We start from the raw sequence: 21,466 nt of genomic DNA on the forward strand, positions 1-21,466 counted from the left end.
AAGCTTAAAAGAGAGAAAGATAGGTAGGTGGGAAATGTTAATTCAGATTTGAAGAACTTCATAACTGCGTTACAAGCTTCATGGCACAGTGCCTTAGACTTAAAAAAAAAGAAAGAAAGAAAGAAAATGAAGTCACAACCCCAACCTATAAAAGATAAGGAGACATAACGCATTTTTGTCTTTATTGTCAGATGTCCAACACAAATCTTTTTAAGAATCCCGATTTTACTGCACACAATTTGTAAGTGGCAGATACTTAGTAGTAAAAGTCCCTTCCTAAAAACAACTTGGATAAAACATAGAATGCAAATAACCAGTATTTAATAAGTTAATTCTTGGTTTACTTCACAGAATGAAAATGAAATTGAGGGGTGACTTATAACACCCTAAGATTTTGATTATGCAAGTGCCTTTGCCAGCAGAGCTCTGAAATTTCAGAGCTCCATGGGTAAGAAATGTGCTATCCATTTCAGCCAGGAATCCATTTGAAAGAGCTGTTATGAAATGAATAGATTACTTTAAACTTCTCTTTCAGCTTGAGCTAGGGATGCATGTTTTCAGGAGCTCTCCCTACTGGTGCCCACCACACCATCTTGGGGTGTACAGGCAGAATTTCTACTGGATGAAGACAAATCCAGAAGCCATGCTCCAACCCAGGCTGGACTTCAAGTCCACAGAATCAGAATTAAGCTACTCCAGGGTAAGATGCATCCCTCCTTACCAGTTCCATGTGGTGACAGCCTCAGCCTCTCTCCAGAAGGCTGCTGTTCCTACACTAGGATGTTTACTACATGACATCTGTGCACCTGCAGTCACCTCTTTTTGGGATGCAATAAATGGCACTAGGGAAAACTAGAAACCAAGAGAACAATCCAAATAATCCAAGATACTAGCCAGCATTTCTTGTATGGAAATAAAGAGGTAGGCGGGGTCTCGGAGATCTCACAGACTGGTTTGGTGAAAATATGAGACATCTTCAGCATTGCTCTCTGGTGGATTGCTTTTCTTTTCAATCACTCTGTTCCAGCCAGGTCAGAGTGCTTCTGCCTTGTTTACTATCTGGGATGCTTGTCCTAATAAAAGTGCTTTCAAATACTAACCCAATGCTAATGCTTTGTGTAATACAAGACATTTTAGACTTATTAATGCATTAAAGTCAGCTTTGTGTATGCTAAAAATTTCTACAAAACAGCAGTATATACATTCTCCTGATAGAGATGTTTACAATTGCTCTATCTTCACCCAGCCATGATGTTTGTTTTAATTTCAGTTTTTGCTTAATATTACCCACCATGTTAAGGAAGATTTCCTTGCTGGGAAATAGGACATGATTTTCAGCAAGTCTCTTCTCGGATTCCACTGTTCTGCTAAGCAAAGCATCAGATGTCTGGCATGAAGCTGAGCCCTAAGGCACAATGTCCAGACAAGAAGTCATCAGACTCAGTAGCACTAACAGTTGTCTTGCTGAATTTCTTTTGGTGTTAAGGATAAGCCTTTCCTTTGATCTCTTTTCCATTTTCTACATAAGTTTTTGCAGATTTTTAAAGTCAAAAGAGGCCATCTTGAGCATCCATTTTGGAATGTACATAAAATGAGACCCTAGAACTTCATCTAGCAGTTTTCAAGTTCAGTCAAGTTACCAGTGGCTGAGCTAGAGAAAACATCAAGTATTTATCTGAAGACTTCTTGTGCTGGATCTTTCACCACATCCATTGTAATCTTTTTCTGTAACCTCTAAATGTACCTTTTGTGTATCTTTTTTCTTTCTTTTTTTTTTTTTAATGTATGACTAGCTTTTTGAACTTCATTGATTTCTGCTCCTAGTGAGTGCATTTTTCATGCCTCCGATTGATTGCTTAAATAACCCTCTAGTGCCAAATGTAACATCCCTTATCTATCCTTTGTTTAAATGGTTAAATCTCAGTTTTACTGTTTCAGGTCACATGTCTCTTTATGAACCACATGTACACCTGATTATTCTTAATCATATAAACCCAAATTCTATGAGAGATGTGTTATTAAAAGCACATGAACACACTTCTTTCTGTACTAAGAAAAACATAAAAATCTGTCAGGAGTAAAGTAATTTATAGTATGAAATTTACTATAGGTTCTTAACTTTTGCTAGGTAAGATTGTAAAGGTGACATTGTAAGCAGCTGTGTTAGCCAAGGTACTAGTGTTGCCTCTGTGTTGCTATCTTTCACTAGCAAGAGTTTGTGAAAAGTATAAATGCTCAGAAGAACTCATAAAAAGATCCAAGTTGCAATGAAGGTATCTCAAAAGAGAAATGTTCCAGCTAGCTTTCCATGAGGAATATGTATGTACCCTTTAGAGTTCTATTTCCTAAATTTTTCTTGAGTAGTCATTGCATTAAAATATATAAATTTAAAAAACAAAAAAATTAGCTGAATTAGACTTAGCACACAAAGATCCTCCTTACAAGAAGTGCAGAGTAAAGAACACACCTTTAGGAGCCTGGAGATGTGCGAGCTGGCACATAGGTCTTGGTGGAATTTTATTGTTATATATATATATGTCTGTAAATATATAAATACACACACAACCCTTAAAATTCTAAGAAAGTCCCACTATACTGATTCAAATATAAACACCCTAGGTAAACTTACGGAGCTGAAATCTCTCTGGCTCCAGAAAGGCCATTGACACCAATGTCCTTTGCATGTGTCTCAGTTTTTCATCATCACAAAACACATCCTTCTCCCTGACAGTTTACTGTAAATTATCAAATCCCTTGGAATAGTGGCATGGCCAAGCACACTTCCCTTCCTCTGGTGCAAGCTTATAGAAGAACTGCAGTTCTGAGTGTAGGAAATCTTAGTACTTAAAAAAACAAAATAAAAATGAATGAGACAGGTGCATATGAGGAGAACGTTTCATCCTTTCCCATCTTTGGGGAACAGAACTTTTCCCTTTTGAGCAGTTTATTCCATGGCTTTGAGTGAGGCACAGCTGAGGTTGCTACTGTCCTGAAAAACCTGTCCTCTGATCACTGCTGCAAGGCACCAGCAGAATCTGATACCATTTGTGCTGCTCTTAAGGAAGTGTCCAAGAAAAGAGAGACAAAGCTCACCCTCGCCTTAGGGTTCTCGTACCGTGGTTCTTGGCTATAAAAAAGAAGAAATTAATTACTAATTAAAAAAGAAAGAAGTGGTGATGGTGGGGGAGCAAGCTTTCAGAGTTTTGCTCAGTCTAAGAAACTCCTCTCTTTTCTTCTAAATTATGATTATAGCAAAGCAATGAGTCCGGTCTGACAAGGTGAGAGTTGCATGTCTCTGAGCACTGCCTCTCAACAAGTGGGTCCTGTTTGCTTCTGTTCCTGCCAGGTAAAAATTATTACCAATGCAAGTGATTTTCCCCTTGTGCATCTTTATGCCTATACCCCGGCATCCTCTAACACAGATGTACCTCAGCTTCAAATCTGCTGACAGTGACGCTACAGCACCTACAGAATTTGCTCAGCTTTTGGGTAGGTTTTATAACCACGCTGATCCCTGTGCCTCCCACCACTGCTAGTAATAACTGAACTAGTCAGAGAAGGTCTCTGCAAACCAGTCACAGCAATGATTAAGATGCAGACATACGTATCTCCTCTCCCTTTAAATAGAAGGCTTAATTGGCGATGTGGATAGCAGCTTTCTAATGGACAGAAATTAAACTCCATTTAATTCCTGAGGAGACACTTCCAATGCATAAGGTTCACCACACATTTGGAGTGGGGAGGGAGGGGGGAAGGAAAGAGCTGCATGCACAACTCTCTCTACCTCTGACAATCACTGAGGAAAAGCAACATGAGGACCAGAATGGCATAAGTGTGGCAGGTGTGAATTGACCTGCACTGGCAAAGCTGCGAGCTGGGAAAGTTGCAAATCACATGATTGTGCAATACTTGGCTCCAGTCAGTGCTATCGTGTTCTTTATTAAAAAAAAAAAAAAAAAAAAATCCTAAAGACATGTACATCAAGTTAAGGGATTAACTGTCAAGTGACATTACTGAAAATAGAGACAATATATTTCTTTATTGTTAATGAAATTCAGTTAAAAGTGAAGGAAGTGATAAAGAATGTACTGTTTTGTAATGTATTTTACATAAGAACGTAATATAGAAAGGGAAGTGCAATTAAATCTTAATGTGGACTTTTTTATTTTTAGTTTATCATCTGGTTTACATTTTGAGCCCCTTTGCAGCAGTAAATTATGCTGGCATTTCTTAGGGAATAACTGCCATGTTAATTTAGTTTAATAAAATAACTGACAGAAAAGGGGGAAAAGAAGCAAGAAAAGACAGACCCCCCCCCCCACACACACACTCCTTATCTTTAGCTAAGTATTCAAATGCTTTCTATATGAATTGTCCGTGGTCCAACTCCAGTACCATGTAATAATACAATACATTACAACACAGTACAATGCAATCTTGGGTTTCTGTAGCGCCCTTCATGCAAGCATCCCAGGGTGCTTTACAATCATTATGAGTTAAAATTAAAACTGAAGCACATACAATTCCTAATAGAATCGTTTTAAAAATGCTAAACAGAACAAATAACTTTTAAGTCTAGATTTAAAAGTCCCAACAGCCAAGCTTTCCTTACTTCAATTGGCAATGAGCTCCAAAGCTAGGGAGCAAAGCGACTAAAGGCTCTCTCATGTTATGCTAAAGGATCTCTCATGTTGTTTATTCTTGTGCAGTATTCCACAGCCAAAAATTTGCCAATAAGAAGAAAAAAAAATTTATTTGCAATCTTGCTTTAAAGAACACTGGAGAAGTGGTTTGTTAACTCTCTAATAAAGTTATGGGAAATATAAATGAATCAGGGCTTGCACTTGGCCATGACTGTGTTAAGAGGTAGGCAAGAAACATGGACGAGTACAAATGAAGACAAAATTCTGTAGAAGTGCATTACTTAACTGCCTCTTAACCCACTAAGTATACCCAGAAGAAAAAAAAAAAGTGTGGTTATGTATATATATGTATTTACAAAAAAATACAACATCACTGCAAATATTTTAAATGCAAGTTATTCTATATACCATTCTCAGGAACACTGAGTGAAAACAGAAGTCAAGTAGAGCTCAGTTCTACAACACATACATGCTTTAGGAGGAAAACATATCAGAAGAAAAACATGCTGTGTTCCTTTTTCATTCTGTAACTTCCCTAAAACTTGAAGTCTATATGATGCAGATAATCATTCACATGACACAGTTCTCAAGATTGCCAAGATACAATCAAAAATGGTTAGTACTCAAAGTGGGACGCACAGTCCCAAAAATACATTAATTTTGTTCTTTTCACAAGAGAGCCTGGTGGAGGACAGGTGTTATAACTCCTGACTTTAGGAGTTGTAAAAACAAAATTTAAAAAAATCAAACAACAAGAAGAAGAACAACAAAAACCCCCTCAACACTAGCACCATTCCTCTCTTGGACTCCTCCATTTTTCAGAAGCAGAAACAGAAGACCTCATTACAGCACAGATACCAAGGGGCATGCTGACACCTTACAGACACCCCTGAAGTCAGATTTATTTGACGAACAAAGCATGTTTTCCCCCTCCTCCCACAATAATTTCAGGCTGTATAACTCTTTTGGAAAGTGACTCTACATCCTTGTTATACTTAATTCTAATGAAGAGGCTGAAAAAATAGCTATAAATTTTCACCTTTAATAGGGTGCTATGCAGATAAAACAGTTGCAGATAGACTGGCGTAGCTTTAACACTGAGAGTGTTTAGGTGCATCTAAAGAACATAAATCAATGATCAAATGATCAGTCCATTGAAAGGTTGAGTACCCTGTGAATGTCCTCACACAGCTCTACCCAAACACCTATTGCATACATCTTGGTCATCCCATCAGCAATAGGCTCTGCACTGCCCATTTTACCGGGATGACTAAAAATTACAGGCACAAATTCTAACTTTACTAGGTAATTGCAAATGTTTTAAAAATCCAGATACCATGTCAGCTTGAAGAGACATCACAGTGAATGCTCTTGAGCAACTGGGGGGTGGATTGAAAAGCCCTGCCTGCCAAAAGCTGAGCCCAGGCCCTCAAGGATTTACTTTCCCGAAATAATTAATGACATCTTTAAAATCTAAAGTACAGTAACTTCTAAAGCAGAGATGGAGCTGCATTCCTTACTCAGGTTATTAATTATTGGGGGAAGGGAGGAAGACAGAAGAGACTTACAAGTAACAAAGAAATCCAAGGACTTGATCTCAGGTCTAGGCAAGTAAAATTGGAAGGGGAGGGGGCAAAAAACATCTTTTGGTTTAGCAAAGCATGAATCAAAAACTACTGATAAAAAGTATGTATTTTGGCAACTCTTAATAGCTCATTCCTTGATTATCTATAGATACAGAAATTTTAATTTTATGAAACACAACTTTTTTGGTTAGGATTTTGGAATAGTGGATCAGAACAGCGGTGTGGAAATGGAAGAGGATTTCTATTGAGCTGCCTATTCGCCGTGAAGGCCAAGTGCCTTCACATCTGGTGAACTGAGAAACACTGATGTACCAAGAAAGCTTTCTGTCTGTTGTCTTCACCAGATCATATAAAGTCTGAACAAAACAGCATGCAAATTCAGGGCAGAGTATCTGAACAGAAAGGAAAGTATATGATTTATACCGTGCCCATGTCAGATGAAGAGAATCATTCACTACAGCATGAAAGCTTGTTAAAAATGCAGTCAGGATAATTATATTTGTCACAAGTGCAAAACTATGCAGACTTGTGTGTCGTACCAGCACTTGTACTGTGTATGCATAGGTTTCATGGAATGCAAGCATATATCCCTCTGACTGAAATAACGTTATTCCCTCATCACCAAGAGCAAAATTATGTAAATGGCATTATAGGCGGGGGAAGCAGGAAACACACAAATATCTTCCAAAAATTTTAAAATAGTCTGTAAATTACTATGTCCCCAAGTATCACAGCCTCTGGATATTTTTTTATTGAAATACTGTATGTCCTCTACAAAATATTGAACAAAAAGACATTGAGATTTGAGATTCTACTATATATCAGGACTGGAATTTCTCATCTATAATGCACTGACTTGTGGCTGTCCTGAGAGTGACACTAGATACAAACAGTCTCAAAGGATGAGCAAAAGGGAGGGGACAAAAAACCCCAACCAAATACCTGCACATTTCAGGATACTATGGGATAAAAAAAATGAATACCTTGCTTCAGAAGTGCTTTTGCAGTGCTTTGATAGTGCCTGTTTCTGCATACTAACAGCAATCATTTAGATTATCTTTTCGTAGAAAAAAAAAAAAAATCAGGCAAGATAATACCAGTAGAAAAGTCAATGTCATTTGATCACTGCCATATTTTTAAAGCAGTGCCAAGATACTAATTAATCTCTACAATCTCTTCATTTGGTAGGTGACTTGTTACCGTCTTTTCATGGAAAAGATTACAGGAATTCAAGATAAGGGATACATCTAAATGTTCAAAAGCACACAGTGAGTTTGTTCCAGAATTATCAAAAGGATTTCCTGTCCTTTTTTAGACCAATACCCCATGTTGCTCTCCTCTTCCTCATAAAAGTTGATTGAACTATATATATATGTATATATATATAAATACACAGAGAAACAGAGAAAGATGCAGTAATTCAATAACAGCAAAGAAGAAAAAACCCTTATTAATACCAGAATAAACACAGAGTGTAGTATTTCAGTTATTAACTGTGAAAGTAAGAAGAAACTTCTGCAGTAAAAATCAAAACAGAGCAAAATTGTGAAAGTGAAGTATGAAAATGGTAAGACTAACGCGAGACATTGAAGGACTAACATTAAATAAGTAAATGCAACAGAGCTGCCTGCCTGATCACTTTAGAGCAGCTCCCAGAAGACTGAAGTAGAGTAGAGCTTCTGTGCAAGGGTTTGGAAATAAGAATTGATGGTAGAACAATTTCTTTACAACCCTTTGGAGACTGAAGAGCCAAAACAGGAGGGAAATGAGATCTAGGCCACTCGCGAGATAGACCAATTTAATGGAATGCACAAGACGGCCCAAAATTGAGCCCTAGATTAAATTCCAAGTTACCTTCCCCATCAAAAGAGGTCTGGAGAGGAAACAGAAATGAAGCAAGCTGTGCGTATCAAACGCAAAAAGTCTTTTGCAGTCGGCATCTGCACACACTGCCAGTCTCTAGCAATAAAATCTGCAAACCCGATGTAAAGCATGAAAATATGCACTTTAGCACATAATTCAGAACAGGCTTGGGTTTTCCGTGCAGAATTTGAAGTGTCCTTTTACCTTGACTGCTTGATACCAAAAATTTGAGGCTAAATGTCTGAACGGCTGTTTGCAATTGCACAGTAATTCGGAGGCATGCGTTTGCACTGGTCCGTCCTAAGCACTCCAAGTAACATTGCCAGGGATTCTCCATGATGTGGGCTCATCTGCTGAGCAATAAAACTGACCTTCAGAGGTGGCCACACCATCATGGAGTGAGAATTTCAGCAGCTTCAAAAGGGACCATGTACTCAACTCTCCTAATGAGAGCAAGAGTCACAGTGGTATTTTATCAAGAAAGGCATGAAGAATTTGTACCTTTACCCCCCAAGGTTTTAGATGGACAAGAAAATAAATGGATAAAAAATTTAAAAGAAAAAGAAAAAAAACACTCTAGCAAATAATGCTGTTAAATTTTCAAGATTATAATCAAAACAGACGGGTTCTCAAAGTTTTGTTCACATATTTTCAAGTTATTAAGTATATCTGCACTATAAAATAGCTTGCTTGTTTGTTTGTTTTTAGTTTTTTTTAGTACATAGAATGCCAGTATTTTGAACAAATAAGAGAAATATTTTTATATTCAAAATGCAAGACTGCTTCAGAAAATACAGTAAACTCTAAGTGAAAATGGGGCTTCGGAGATGCCACGCATTGAGCACAGCGGCTTAATTACTTTAAAGCAAGTCCTTCCATACCTACACAAAACAGAGTATTGCTAATGGCAGTGACAGAAAACGATAACTACTCTCGTTTCCACTTTGAGTCATTTTTCTGTGGTTAATAAATTATATCCATAACAGTGTTAATAAGTTATGGTACGGTGTCACTGCATTAGTTTGCATTTATGATGAAGCACTTCATATGGCATTACCTATACCCGTGGAAGAACATAACAGGAGAGAGCCCTTCTCTGCTCTCAGAAGAATCTCCTGTGCTGGCATTTTGATGGATCCCCTAAGGAAATGCCGTCTTCTGACCTCTGCCTTGCTCTTACTTCTCACCTCTGCTGCAGGAGCATGCCATGACAGGGCAATTCAAAAACTTTAATGCCTTTAATGAAACACTGACACTCTTAAATCAGTGCCCTTTCCATAGGAATGATATACAAGGAGTTAGAGGTAAGGCAAATACAGGAAGTATTCAGATCAATTTACTCATGTGAAAAGGACACTGTCAGTGTCAGATCAACTTATCTTCCCTCAAGCTCCCAGAGGGAAACAGGAAGACTTAGACTGACTGATGGGCTCTTGATCAACTACTGTAAAAGCTTGTTTTTCCAAACATTAAAAATAAATAAATGTACTTTAAGCTTAATATGATTTGTTTTTTAAAGAAAAAAGAAAAGCAGAAGCTATTTAAATTCTTGCAACCCAACTATGGCAGCATTGCTGAAGATAGAGATGGCAAAAGTAATAAGCACCCTTTTAACAACAGAAAGAAGCTCATGGCTTTAAGAAAATTCTTTTCAAAGTAAAGAAATACAAACCAGTAAACAAACAGTTCCAAATCAGAGTTCTGTAGTGTGGAGTTTTAGTCATCTCAAGCATTAACTTGAAGAGCTGCTGTTAAGCAAGATGGTTTTTTGTCCATTAAAGTTATTACATAAAAATTCAGTATAGTTTGAAATAATTTTTTTAGAAGAATGTAATTATTGAATTGTCTCCAGTACCATGATACTTTCTACAGTAAAGCATTCCTTTTAAAAGCTTTTTCGGCTTTACGTATACATATATACAGAAATGCCTTTATGAAACACGATGTCCAAACAGAAATTAGATATTCCATCTCAATATAAATTATTTGCTTTCTATCAGCATCAAGTAAAAAGTAGCTCTATTAGATTAAAATTGAGAAAAATCCCAAGTTATCTGCAGCCTCCATAAGCCAGCAGTGCAAAAGCTCACATGCTTTTACAGTAGGTACACACAAGATAACTTTGTAGACCTATTACTGGAATGGTTTGCAACCAGTGAAGATAATTTTGATTATTTCCACTTCAAAACTTCCTATATTGGAGTCACATCACTGAAAACAATCTAACCGTAGGGGAAAAAAAGTGATGGGAAACAAGTCTGCTAATCTCTTCACTAAAATTAGACAGAGGAGCAGAGTAGTCTCACTGAGTAGATTCACTGAAGTCTTTCAGAGACAAAGACTCCAGTATTCTAAGCAAGAGAAAGAAAATCCCCATAAAAATACCTTCACTTCCTTAATTTCTCTTTTTCTCTCCCTGCCACAACTAGCATCATTTATTTGTATACTTAATTCGTCTCCACTGTGCCACAATGAAATACATTTTAAAATTTAAAAGGTAAAAAAAAATGCCATGTTCCCACCACAGCATCATTGGACACCATACTGCATAGAAAAATGAGTCGTGCCTTTGCAGCAATTTGACAAGAGAAGAACAAAAAGAATGGAAAAAATAGAACAATACGGCTAAGGCTTGAGGAACGCATCAGTTCAATATTTAGCAATGCATAAATTGAGGTTTCATTTTTGCTTAGGTATATTTTGATTAAAACTAATAAATGACTGATTTTCCTTTGGTTCTTTGCAACAACAACATATCACCCAAAGAGCTTTATTCTTTATTCCCTTCTCAAATAGCATGCCAAAGACTGTCTCAGTTTACGAATTAGCATTTAAAACTACTGTAGGTTATCTAACAAGCATTCAGATTCAATAGTACTTTTGACAGCAGTAAGTAAAGAGCCTTTTAACATCTTGAACACATGTGCTTGAAAAAAGTAGTTGCATCAAAGCAGTTCAAAGACTGCAGACAAAAACCAGTTAAAATCCAGTTTGCTGTGAGATGATTTTAGTGTGGTGTAAACAACCTTTCACGACTCCCCATGGGAAATGTTGTAAGACTATGTTCAAAATGAATCAGGCATATTTATAAAGATCATGAAGTGGTCAAATGCATTTGCATTTTTGGCAGATCCACTCCACGTGTTCTACTCGCTACAGTCTGTAGAAATCTCAAATCTCACATCAGCGTTGCCTATAGTGCTTTATTATTTATTACATGTTATGCTAAGTACCTGCGAAAGGGGACATTCCTTGGCCAATGAACTCTGGTTCATATCCTTCAGTAAGTCCTTCAGAGCATTTCTTACTGTTGTGTGAGACCATTGTTCAGGAGGCAAGTCTTCTAGTTTAGGGCAACTATTTGAAACACAGATTAGAAAAGGGATTATTAGAAGATTGCATCCTGCTGCAGAACATTCCTTTAAGACAGACAGATTTCATTTTGCGCATCAAGCAGATGCATCTGGAGATTGCTCTCGGTCTCCTGATTGTTCCGATTAGTTAATTACTTTATACAACACATCTGCTGTATTGATGCATGAATTATACATCAGCTGCATGTGGCGACTATTTTTTCATGTTACTTCTACCTTCCTGCTCTGATGCGCTTGGTAAAACAATTTAAGGTGTAATGCTTTCTCACGACTGATCATGAAAAGCATTAATATATTAACCGTTTTTTCTTTTTTGTTGCCGTGAAATTTAAGAACCTAGACAGCAACAATAAGTGTGAGCAAGTCATTCTTTTACAGAATGCACACAGATGGTACTGTTCATGATATGCAAAAATATTTTTCTCTTAAGTAAACTTTATGTAAAATGCCTTCTTGTAATGCATCATTTAATTGACTAAAATGCAATATAGTTTTAATGAGATATCCAAAGAAAATCTATGTATCAGAGCTATAAAAGTTTTCTGCAATAGTATACTGTAAGTTAAAGAAGAATTAGAGTAACTAAAAAGGAATTTAGGCAAGCCTTTGTACTTTGAGCACAAAGCACAGTGGGAATTAAATACAAGCAATATTAACAGTTAAGAGCAGACAAGTAACAGTTCATGTCCCAGAACTGGTACATGACTTACCTGTGTAACTGGATTTTCAGTGTGACCACATGATATACGTCTTGCAGCATGTCTGCTACTGTAGCATCAGGGGCATCTGTCACATAGGAGAGTGGAACTGGATTCCACTTCCCAACCTGGATAAGCCCTGCAGGATTGTAATTTTCAGAGGGGAGGGGGAGTGGGCAAGAAGGGCAGGAAAAATTGAAAGAAAGTGATTTACCTAATTCCTAGGGGCAAAAGAAATACCTGATTTTAACAAGATCACCACCTTTGTTTCTAACCTCTTAAATCTGGCAAAACAAAAGAGCACCCCCATCCCCTCCAAAAACCCCCACCCACACACCACCAAGGACAGGCCTTATCTATATTATGAAAGTATACAAATGCAATAAAGTAGAGATTTTTAAAATATGTATAGGAGTATATTTTCCTATGTTCTCATGAATTCAATAGGACATGATATAATAGTTAGCATTTCTCTTAATAAATTAGAAAGGATTTTGCAATGCAAGAATTGGGCACAAAAAAAATTACTTTGCAGTCTATAAAACCATCAGGAATAAAATAAAAGAAACAGAGCTGGATATTCAGTCATAAATGCAAGTTGACTCTCAACAGTCCATCTGCTCAAATATGCTTTACACTTCCTTGTGGATCCTCAGTGGAGCAGATTATTAAGGTCAATAAGCATACTAATGATTCAGTTGAAGTCTTTTTTCTTCTTAAAAAAAAAAAGAAAAAAAAAAGGAATTTACCTCCACATTCCCCACGAACAAAATGTGCACTAACTAAACGAAAACACATCAAGAAAAAAAAAATACAGACACAGAATCTGCAAGAAGTTTAAGAAGTAAAACCTGCATTGCATTCCTGAAAGAAATCCTGCCCCTCCCCCAAGACCCCACAAACAAACACAATTCATTGTACAATTTCATAATCTTATTTACCTTTTGCTTGGGCAGCAGAGCTGTGAGAATATCCAAGAGATAGCAATGCCATTTCAATCAGCTGGTTGAAAAGCATATCCTTCCTCACCAACACAAATTCTGCATGCTCCTCCTTAGAATCATACTCAATGGCATTTTCATAATGTTCCACTACACAGAAAACTGGAAGCATACTTCCTATTAAAAAAATTGAATTTAACATATTAAACCTGAGTTATAGTAGAGTAGGTGGGTCTATACAGAGTTATGTAAATAAAACCTGTACGAACAGGCAGAGGAGGCATCAAGAATCATCACAAATATTTGATCAACATATTCCCCGAGTCCTTTCCCCTCACCCTCCTCAAAATAAAGTTCTACAAAACATACATCTCCCTGAAAGGCAGAAATGCAAATTTATCTCTCTTGATCAGATACAGATTTAAAGAATTACCTTCTATAGAAATAACAGGGTTGACTGAAGAGAAGTTGATTCTCTCTGTCCTGCCTGATTTGTTGTGAGTAGCAGGCAGCATGAGAACCTAAATACATACTGCAGATGTCTTTACTGTAAGCCATTTTAGTACCAGCCACATAATTTTGTTTGTTAACGTTAAAACTTTCTTAGTCCTGCCAAAAATATTTAATTGCTTTCAACATCAACAACAAATCACCTTGTGTGTTATATATTCACTCTGAAAGAGTACACAAGGAAACAAGGCAAAAGTTAATACTAATTCATGCTTCATTCACTGAGTGCACTTGAGCACTACTTTCACTCGCATCTTTAAGGAACAAATCATGATTTCAATGCCGTTTTAAGAAGTGTACCTGCAGTTCAGGCTTATTTTTGTTGTTGTTGTTGTCTCCCGCACTTTATACCCCACAACGCTATTTTGGCATACCTGAAAGTTAATTACTGATTTCCAGTTTTGTAGCATCATATGGCAAACCCTTCCATACACTGCACAGAATATTCAGCAAATAACCTTTTTCTTTCCTTTTGCTTTTTTTTTAAATGATTTTATTTTTTTCCTCCCTTTTGATGACAGAGAGGGAAGTAACAAACGACCCAAGCTGTTTTAGAGACAAAGTCTCTCCCAGCAGTCAGATTCCTGTACTTTATGAAAATCCGTCCCAGCCTCCCAGATGGACATGGCTGACACACTGACCCATGGTTTTAAGCTCCAATCCTGTTCTGCTGTCCCCAGCAGCACAAGTTAGGATCTCTTAATGACAGAAAGCAGAAGGGTTAAAAAGAGATGTACAGAACTGTCTTATGGCAGCCTGCCAGAGGGGTATCATCTTTAGCATAAATGATGACAAGGGTTATTTTAACAGGGCACCCAGGAACTCCAATTAGTCCTACAATGTTAATGCCTCTATAACCACTGCCCTCTAGACTTACAGAAACCTCCTAACCTGCTAAGGTGCACCAGACATGCTGCAGTTTAAAAGGAAGCTTCACTCTTGACAATAGAGTAAGACCACATCTGCTGATTTGTGCTCTAATGTATAGTAAGAAATCATGATAAAAAAGATACCTCTTAAGCACGTATATTTAAACTACATCTGTTCACCAGAGAGCCAATCTCTGGCAAACAAACCCCTTCAGGCTTGCAAGGAAAAGCTCAAAAACTCACTCCAGTTTGCCCAATAGGCTCAGCATGAAAGACTGAAAGACAAGAGCAAAAGCTTGCCAATATTTATGTAGTGCAGGAAGGAGCTTTTTTTTTTTTTGGCTTTTTTTTTTTTTTTTTTTGGTAATCTGAGTGAGACTGGCCAGGAAGGGAGAGAAGACCAAAGCAAAAGCAGTATATGCAAAGCAGTGTTTACTTCACTGGTTTTAAATAAGCTGTGGACACACACGATTCATCTGCAAAAAGGTGGTTGTTTGTTTTTTGGTTTTTTTTCTCCCTTCCAGGCTCTCACAATTGATGTTTCACCTACTACGATCTGATTCAGAGTAAGGGCTCAAAATTCTTAAGTAGTTTCAGCAGTAATTCCTGAATATAAAGTGCAAGCAAAGCTTCATTCTAACAAACAGTGCAGATACATCCCAAATCAGCTAAAACATATTTGCTATTCCCCTTATCAGCTCCTACAAATTAAGCTACGATCAGACACAACACACAGGTACTTTGCTGCTTACCAGCACCCTTTATGCCAGGTACATGGTTTTCTCAGTTGCAGCATTTTGGGAAATGTCGTACTTTAAACAACACAGGAGAGCCTCCTGGCCAAATTTTGAGGCACAGCATAGATTAACAGAGGTGGATCCCGGTAGTGCGACACAGGTATCATCTGACTACAAATCAAGCCACTAAATCTTTTAGCAAACTGTCACTAGTGTCCTTCTGTTAATGTGAAAAATGTTATACAGGAGAGCACAATCTCAGCTGGCTGATCACTCCTGCTAGTACTTGGCAAGACCTCCAAGTGCCGCAACTTCATAACCTTCTAGTATTAAAGGGGAGAGCATTGGTCAGTGCTCCCTGCTAAAAATACAGCATGATTTAAACCTGAAGGCAGTGTTAGAGCTTTTGCTGAAGGTTTACGAGTCTGTGTAAACAGCACGTCTGCCATAAGGAGCAGTGAAGTCTGTAGAATCCTTGTCTAAAACTGTCCTGGCATTAAAGTTTGCTGTGCAAATATCACATAATACCAGAGACAGCTGAAATCTCCTATTTAGGAATTTATGGAACTTATATGTTTGCAGGCGTCAGAAAGTCCTTTTTATACAGCTCCACTGCTTCACTGTACAATGTTAATGCACTCTGCTTGAAAAGCTGTAATAAATTATATTTTTAATGCTCTTACCCTGGCTTTCTTAAGATGCATACATTCTTGGCAAACAATCAATAAATAGGGTAATCATGAGCAGAGGCCAAAGAATTTGCTGAAGTGCTGTTTTTCCATTTTTAATAGATAAAGATCTAACAATACGGACTGCTGTGTCTGTTCATTTCAGGATCAATATATTCTTTGTTTTCGCCAAACCGAGGAAAAAATAAATGATTGTACGATAAATGTTATGCATCAGAAACAATGAAATTCCTCTGCCTTCTAACTTTGTGCATTTAATAGTCTTGGTTGCATTTTGCACTTTGCTTAGCAAATACAAGAAAAATCTGGATTATAAACATAACTGATTATACTAGGAAAAGTAGAGGCTGTTTTAAGATGTATGCCAAATTACATGCAGCATATTTTTATTTAAATTAGCAAGCCTGCAGGACATGGTCAAAAAGACTTAAAAATTTTGATAAGTAAAATTTGTATATTATTGTCCATTAGAAGTATTTTCAATGCAAACAAAAGCCATCCATATACAAACATCAGTGATTCTAAATGTGCCTTTTCCTTGTGTAAATGTCTAATTACAGCAAACCAGCCACTGAAAAATATGACACCCAAGTTGTTCATTGTTCAATAATGAATTGTACTTAAGAAAATAAACTGCGAAGATTGACATCATAAATGACTTTTCCAATGTGATACCTAAAGATTTACACTCTCTCCTTTAAACCAACTTGCAACTGCTATGGAAATTCTGCTGCGCTTCCAATCTTAGGACCATCATTAGGAAGAAAAGCGAGACTTTGTTTTGGGGGTTCAGTATTTACTTTTACGTATTTTTGCATTTCTTCGCCCAGCGCTTACTCAAAGAATTAATGCACCAAATTACTTATATTGCAATGTAAGAATTTTCTTTAATCAGAGCAGCTAGCCTTTACCTTAACAAAAATCAGACTCCACCCTGAAAAGCAAGATGCTCCACCCAAGAATGAACCTTACATTTCCCAAATGTGATTTATATCAGAATTGGGAATATATAGTATTTTAGAATGGAGATTTTAATCCTGAAATATAAATGAAGTAGAGTCTACAAAAGTATGCTTCCCCCCCAAATATTATAAACCATATTTCTCTAATGCAGAATTATCAAAAGTGTTACCTTTTCTAATATTAGTTTTCATCAGGTGTCCAGAGTGTTTTAAAGGCACTCCTTGCATTTTAGTTCCTGTACTTCCAAGTCTTCCTCTTCCTAATGGGCTCCCATTCTGTTCCAAGCGCGCAATTTTGGCTGGTGGACCCTTCGGATCGCTTACATTGTTAGACATTTCTGAATGTTCTTTCCCCTGAGTTGCCTCGTTCAAATGATCCATACTCAGTCCCGCCTCTAAAGATCACCTGCCATGATTAAAAAAAAATATATATGTTGTACACGTGTGCGCATATGTATACGCACACAGCCTGCACATGTACAGAGACAGATATATATGTATCATAAGCTCATAAAGAAGAACAGATAACTATTTTAACTAGAAAGAAATGTCTTTTCTTAAAAAAACAAAGTTATTCTTCAAAAATTACCTCATACCCCAGTTTGCAGAGAGATTGTATCATAATCTACTGGAATGGTTTTCTTAAAAGCCAACCAGAGTACCTCTTAAAAAAAATTAAAATAAAAAAAATCTTTGGAGATATTCTACTAAAACTGAGAGAGTCTAAAACTCATGTAAGTGATGATGATTGTCAAGGTGTGTGCTCCAAGACAGCTATTGTTACAAATCTCACAGAAAGGTTTGTTATTAATCGCGGATGTTTTTATTGTGGAGAGAGAAAGATTCCAATGAAAAATTTCTTTATCTCTTTGATTATAAAATGGAAGAACAACATTAGAGAGCTTGTTAAAACTTTGGTTAAAGGAGCAACAGATTTATTAGAGATGTGGACTATTGTCCCTTTACAATTCCTCTCCCCCTTAAAAATGTAAGTTAGAAAAGAATTTGACATTTAACTTCAGAAAGCAGTGGCGGGAGATGGTTGCTTTTGAGTTTCCTAACCAATATTATACAGAGTTTATCAACTTTTGCAAGGTTCAAAATATGCAATTTTTCAGATATTAAGCCTCAAGTGTTAAACAGAGTAGTTTATTCAATTAAGATAAATAACTGCATAGTTTCTCACCAAACACAAAGCTGGGGAAAAATCCTCCACAATTTCTACAGTAATTATGACACTCTTAAATATAAAAAAACCCCAAAGATCTGGGTGATGCTGACATACCTATTTGAAACCAAAAAACCAGAATTTCAATAGCAAATTAAGAAAAGGTATATATATGCATGCTTGTACTCCCCTTTTTATAAACTTTTGAAACCTCTGTCCATGCATAACAATTACAGTTAAATCACAAAATCTCTCAAGCCTACGACATAACAGAGAAAGTTCTAAAGACTTTTGCCACTCATCAGAAACTGTTTTGCCAACTATATTAAAAAACCTTGCTGAGAGCAAAGGCATCTTTCTGGTTATGATTTCACTAATCAATACTGTTGTGATTGTTAGGTATTTTGCCTACCTTGCCCTGACAAGGAAAGGTATAACTATACAGACAATTATGTTATATATATATATATATACAAAAATAATATAAGCACTAAGGACAGGTCGACAGACATTAATCTTTGAACTAGTATTTACATTAGCAAATACAAATACTAATACTGGGGAAGTCATATTTAGAAAGACTGGTGTGAATCGGATAATTGCTACTTTCAGTTGCCTAGTAATTCAATATATTTTTTGCACATTTCATAGCGAAATTATTAGAGCCTAAATATTTTGGAATCTTTATATATATACACTTCTATATCACTAGTGTACATGCCAATGACAATTTTGTAGAATATTTTTTTCTTGTTTGAACATCACGCTGTTTTTCCTGATACGGTGAAGACAGAGGCAATGTATTAGTTCGAACCTTTACAAGCAATCTCAAGAATGCAACCAAATAGATGAAGTTCAGACAATCATTATTTTTCCCTATGCTATTAGGTGACAGGCTAAGGTTCACCATTCATCTTTATCTCATCTGTTTTAGGTCATGCATCTCATTAACAGTAAACATGCCTATTTTAGTCACTTTTCAAAAAGAATTTTTTAAACTGTGCTAAGTGTAACCTAAGCAAAGAATTACAGACTCAAACTGTTAACATCTTCCGATGTTTCTAACAATGCTAACATACCATAGGGCTGCTATTCTGAGACTGGTCTATCTCAAGAAAAAGAGGATTAACCAAAAAAAAAAAGAAAAAAAAAGAGGGGTGGGGGGGAAGAGTAAAATAAAACACACACAAAAAAGCTTTGAATAAGAAATTTCTCATCACTTTTGGCAACTTCAGAAGTACTCTAAAGCACGAAGGTTCTTTGCTACAAAAAGTATCTAGTCATCATGAGTCAGAATCGCACTACATCATGTACAGTGAATAAAAGTGATAGATCGGCACTTAGTTAATACACTGACTGCAACCAAAACACCAAATGGGTCATTTTCGCTTGGCCTGAGAATACCCACCCATCGGCATCCTTTCACCGCTTAGTCATCTTGTAAAAAGCTTTATGTTACAAAGCAAAATTACATGCACATAAAACACCTAATTTACTCATTTAAACTCCATGCCCAAGGCTAAAGTTCACTGAAACCTCAGTTTGGAATAGTGATGAGCAACAACCAGCATGGCCTGCCCAGGGAGAGGGTGGCAGGAAAGACCTATCATCTCCGCCGGTTCCAGGCCAAGAGTTTCCCCGGGTTTCGCATTTAGGCATCTTTCACAACTACAAGTTTTCATCACAGATCAGTGAGAGAAGAGCACGATTTCAAGGCACAGTTTCCCGGAGCCAGCGTACACGTACAGGCACACCGCGCAATTTCTGAATGAGAGCCGGTGCCGTATCTCCTTTTGTCGCGATGTAACGCTGCCGGTATTATATTATTTCTTTCTCTCCTCCTGAATCAGCCCCCTCCCTATGCCTTTCCCCTCCTCTTCCCTCCCTCCCCCATAAAAACCCATAATCACATTTGAGAGAGGCTCCGCACTTATCCGTTCCATATGGCTCTCACAATCCAGGCCAAGCTTTCCCTGTGACCTTTTAAAGAGACAAAGAAGCAAAGTACTTATCTAGAAACAGAAACACTGCAGTTTTCTGAGTGAAATTAGCAAAACCGACCCGAAACTCACCACTTCAAAACTTGACAGCATATAAATAACAAAAACAAAGGAGGTTTCCTTTGCAGCCCGAGCTCTTGAAGAGGAAGAAGTTCAAGACTGATGTTTTTTAGGTCCCCCCCCTTTCTGAAGGGGGGTGGGGGGGGGCAGCAGACCTGAGGACTACTTCCCCTAATATTCTCTTATTTTTTTCTTTTTTTTTTCTTGTTGCTATTTTCCTCTAGGCGGGGAGGGGCAAAAACAGATAGCGAGAAACAGAGTAGCCATGAGCAAAAATGGCAATGGACAAAAAAATTGAGATTAAATATCTTTTGAGAGAGCCAGTTTTCGAGGTTTAGCAACGGAAGACAGAGCTGCAGATCAAATTGATCAGACAAGTGTAACGCTCAAAACGAGGAATTAATAATAATAATTTAAAAATAAATAGAAGGTTTAAATTAAGGTGGAGGGTGATTTAAGTCTAGCTATCCTTTAAAAATAAAACAAATGCATAAAGGATCAAGTGAGGAAAGGGGTTATTAAAAAAAAAAAGCAAAGAAAAAAAAAAAGCAGCTTTTCTATCCAGTGTGAAGAGCAGAAAGTCTACTTCTAGGTTGTCACTTACACTATTATTCTCCAATAGGCACCCAGAGGAGCAGCACACACAGAAGGAGCCCGCTCCCCTCCCCCTCCGCAAAAATATACACCGTAACAGCCCCCAAACTTTCTGCGGAAACCTCAGCCCCAGAGATCGCTACTGGAGATAAAAAGAAAAAAAAAAAAAAAAGTGGAAAGAAAATTGCAGGAAAAGGCACTAAAATGCCACTTTTAATCTCGCCTTTGCGGTCCGGGGAGGGAAAAAAAAAAAAAAAAAAAAAAAAAGAAGAAAGAAAAAAAAAAAAAAAGGCAGAGAGGACCTGTCTCCTCTCATTTACCGGGGGCTGTTGTGCGAGTGACGGGGGGAGAGAGGGAGCGAGAGAGGAGGGGAGAGAGAAAAAGAACAGAGGGGAGGAAGGAAACACACAACAAGGCACACCACCACCACTACAAAAAAGTGACGAGGTTTCACTCCCTCCGAGTCCAACACCGGGAGAAATTATAATTTTAAAAAACCCCGATCCTATTAGGAAAAAAAAAAAATAAAAGAAAAAGGATAAAAACAAAACCAACAACAAAAAACTGTTTCTGCTTCTGCAAAGAAAAAAAAAAAAAGAAAATCTGGGAACTCCGAGAAGAGTTACTCGCAAGAAGGGGTAAAAAATATAAAATAGTAAGGTTGCAAAAAGCCAACAACAACAAAAACCAAGCCAGCAAAAAAATCTCAGTAACAATTGAAAAAGAATAATAATGGTAGGCTTTGTATTTTGTCTTTTTTTTTTCTTTTTTT

General features: G+C 37.2%; 1 protein-coding gene across 10 annotated transcripts in view; it reads right to left on the reverse strand.

Moving 5' to 3' along the window:
* Positions 1-21,466, reverse strand: part of SATB1 (SATB homeobox 1) — a 92,111-nt gene that overhangs the window by 52,927 nt on the left and 17,718 nt on the right. For 2 of the 10 annotated variants that reach the window (XM_088163950.1, XM_014883360.2), the window contains exons 2-5: positions 17,043-17,278; positions 13,106-13,282; positions 12,177-12,303; positions 11,326-11,449 (exon numbers count right to left, since the gene is read on the reverse strand). In XM_088163950.1, coding sequence (XP_088020076.1) covers positions 11,326-11,449; positions 12,177-12,303; positions 13,106-13,282; positions 17,043-17,253 — 639 coding nt within the window. In that variant the 5' untranslated portion in view covers positions 17,254-17,278. Of the gene's footprint in view, positions 1-11,325; positions 11,450-12,176; positions 12,304-13,105; positions 13,283-17,042; positions 17,279-19,786; positions 19,834-19,950; positions 19,970-20,112; positions 20,931-21,466 lie in introns of those variants that run through there. The other 8 variants (XM_014883357.2, XM_088163971.1, XM_014883361.2 and 5 more) reach the window with 8 other exon arrangements.

This window comes from Sturnus vulgaris, chromosome 1, assembly GCF_052056855.1.
Source record: "Sturnus vulgaris isolate bStuVul1 chromosome 1, bStuVul1.hap1, whole genome shotgun sequence".
NCBI classification, from domain to species: domain Eukaryota; kingdom Metazoa; phylum Chordata; class Aves; order Passeriformes; family Sturnidae; genus Sturnus; species Sturnus vulgaris.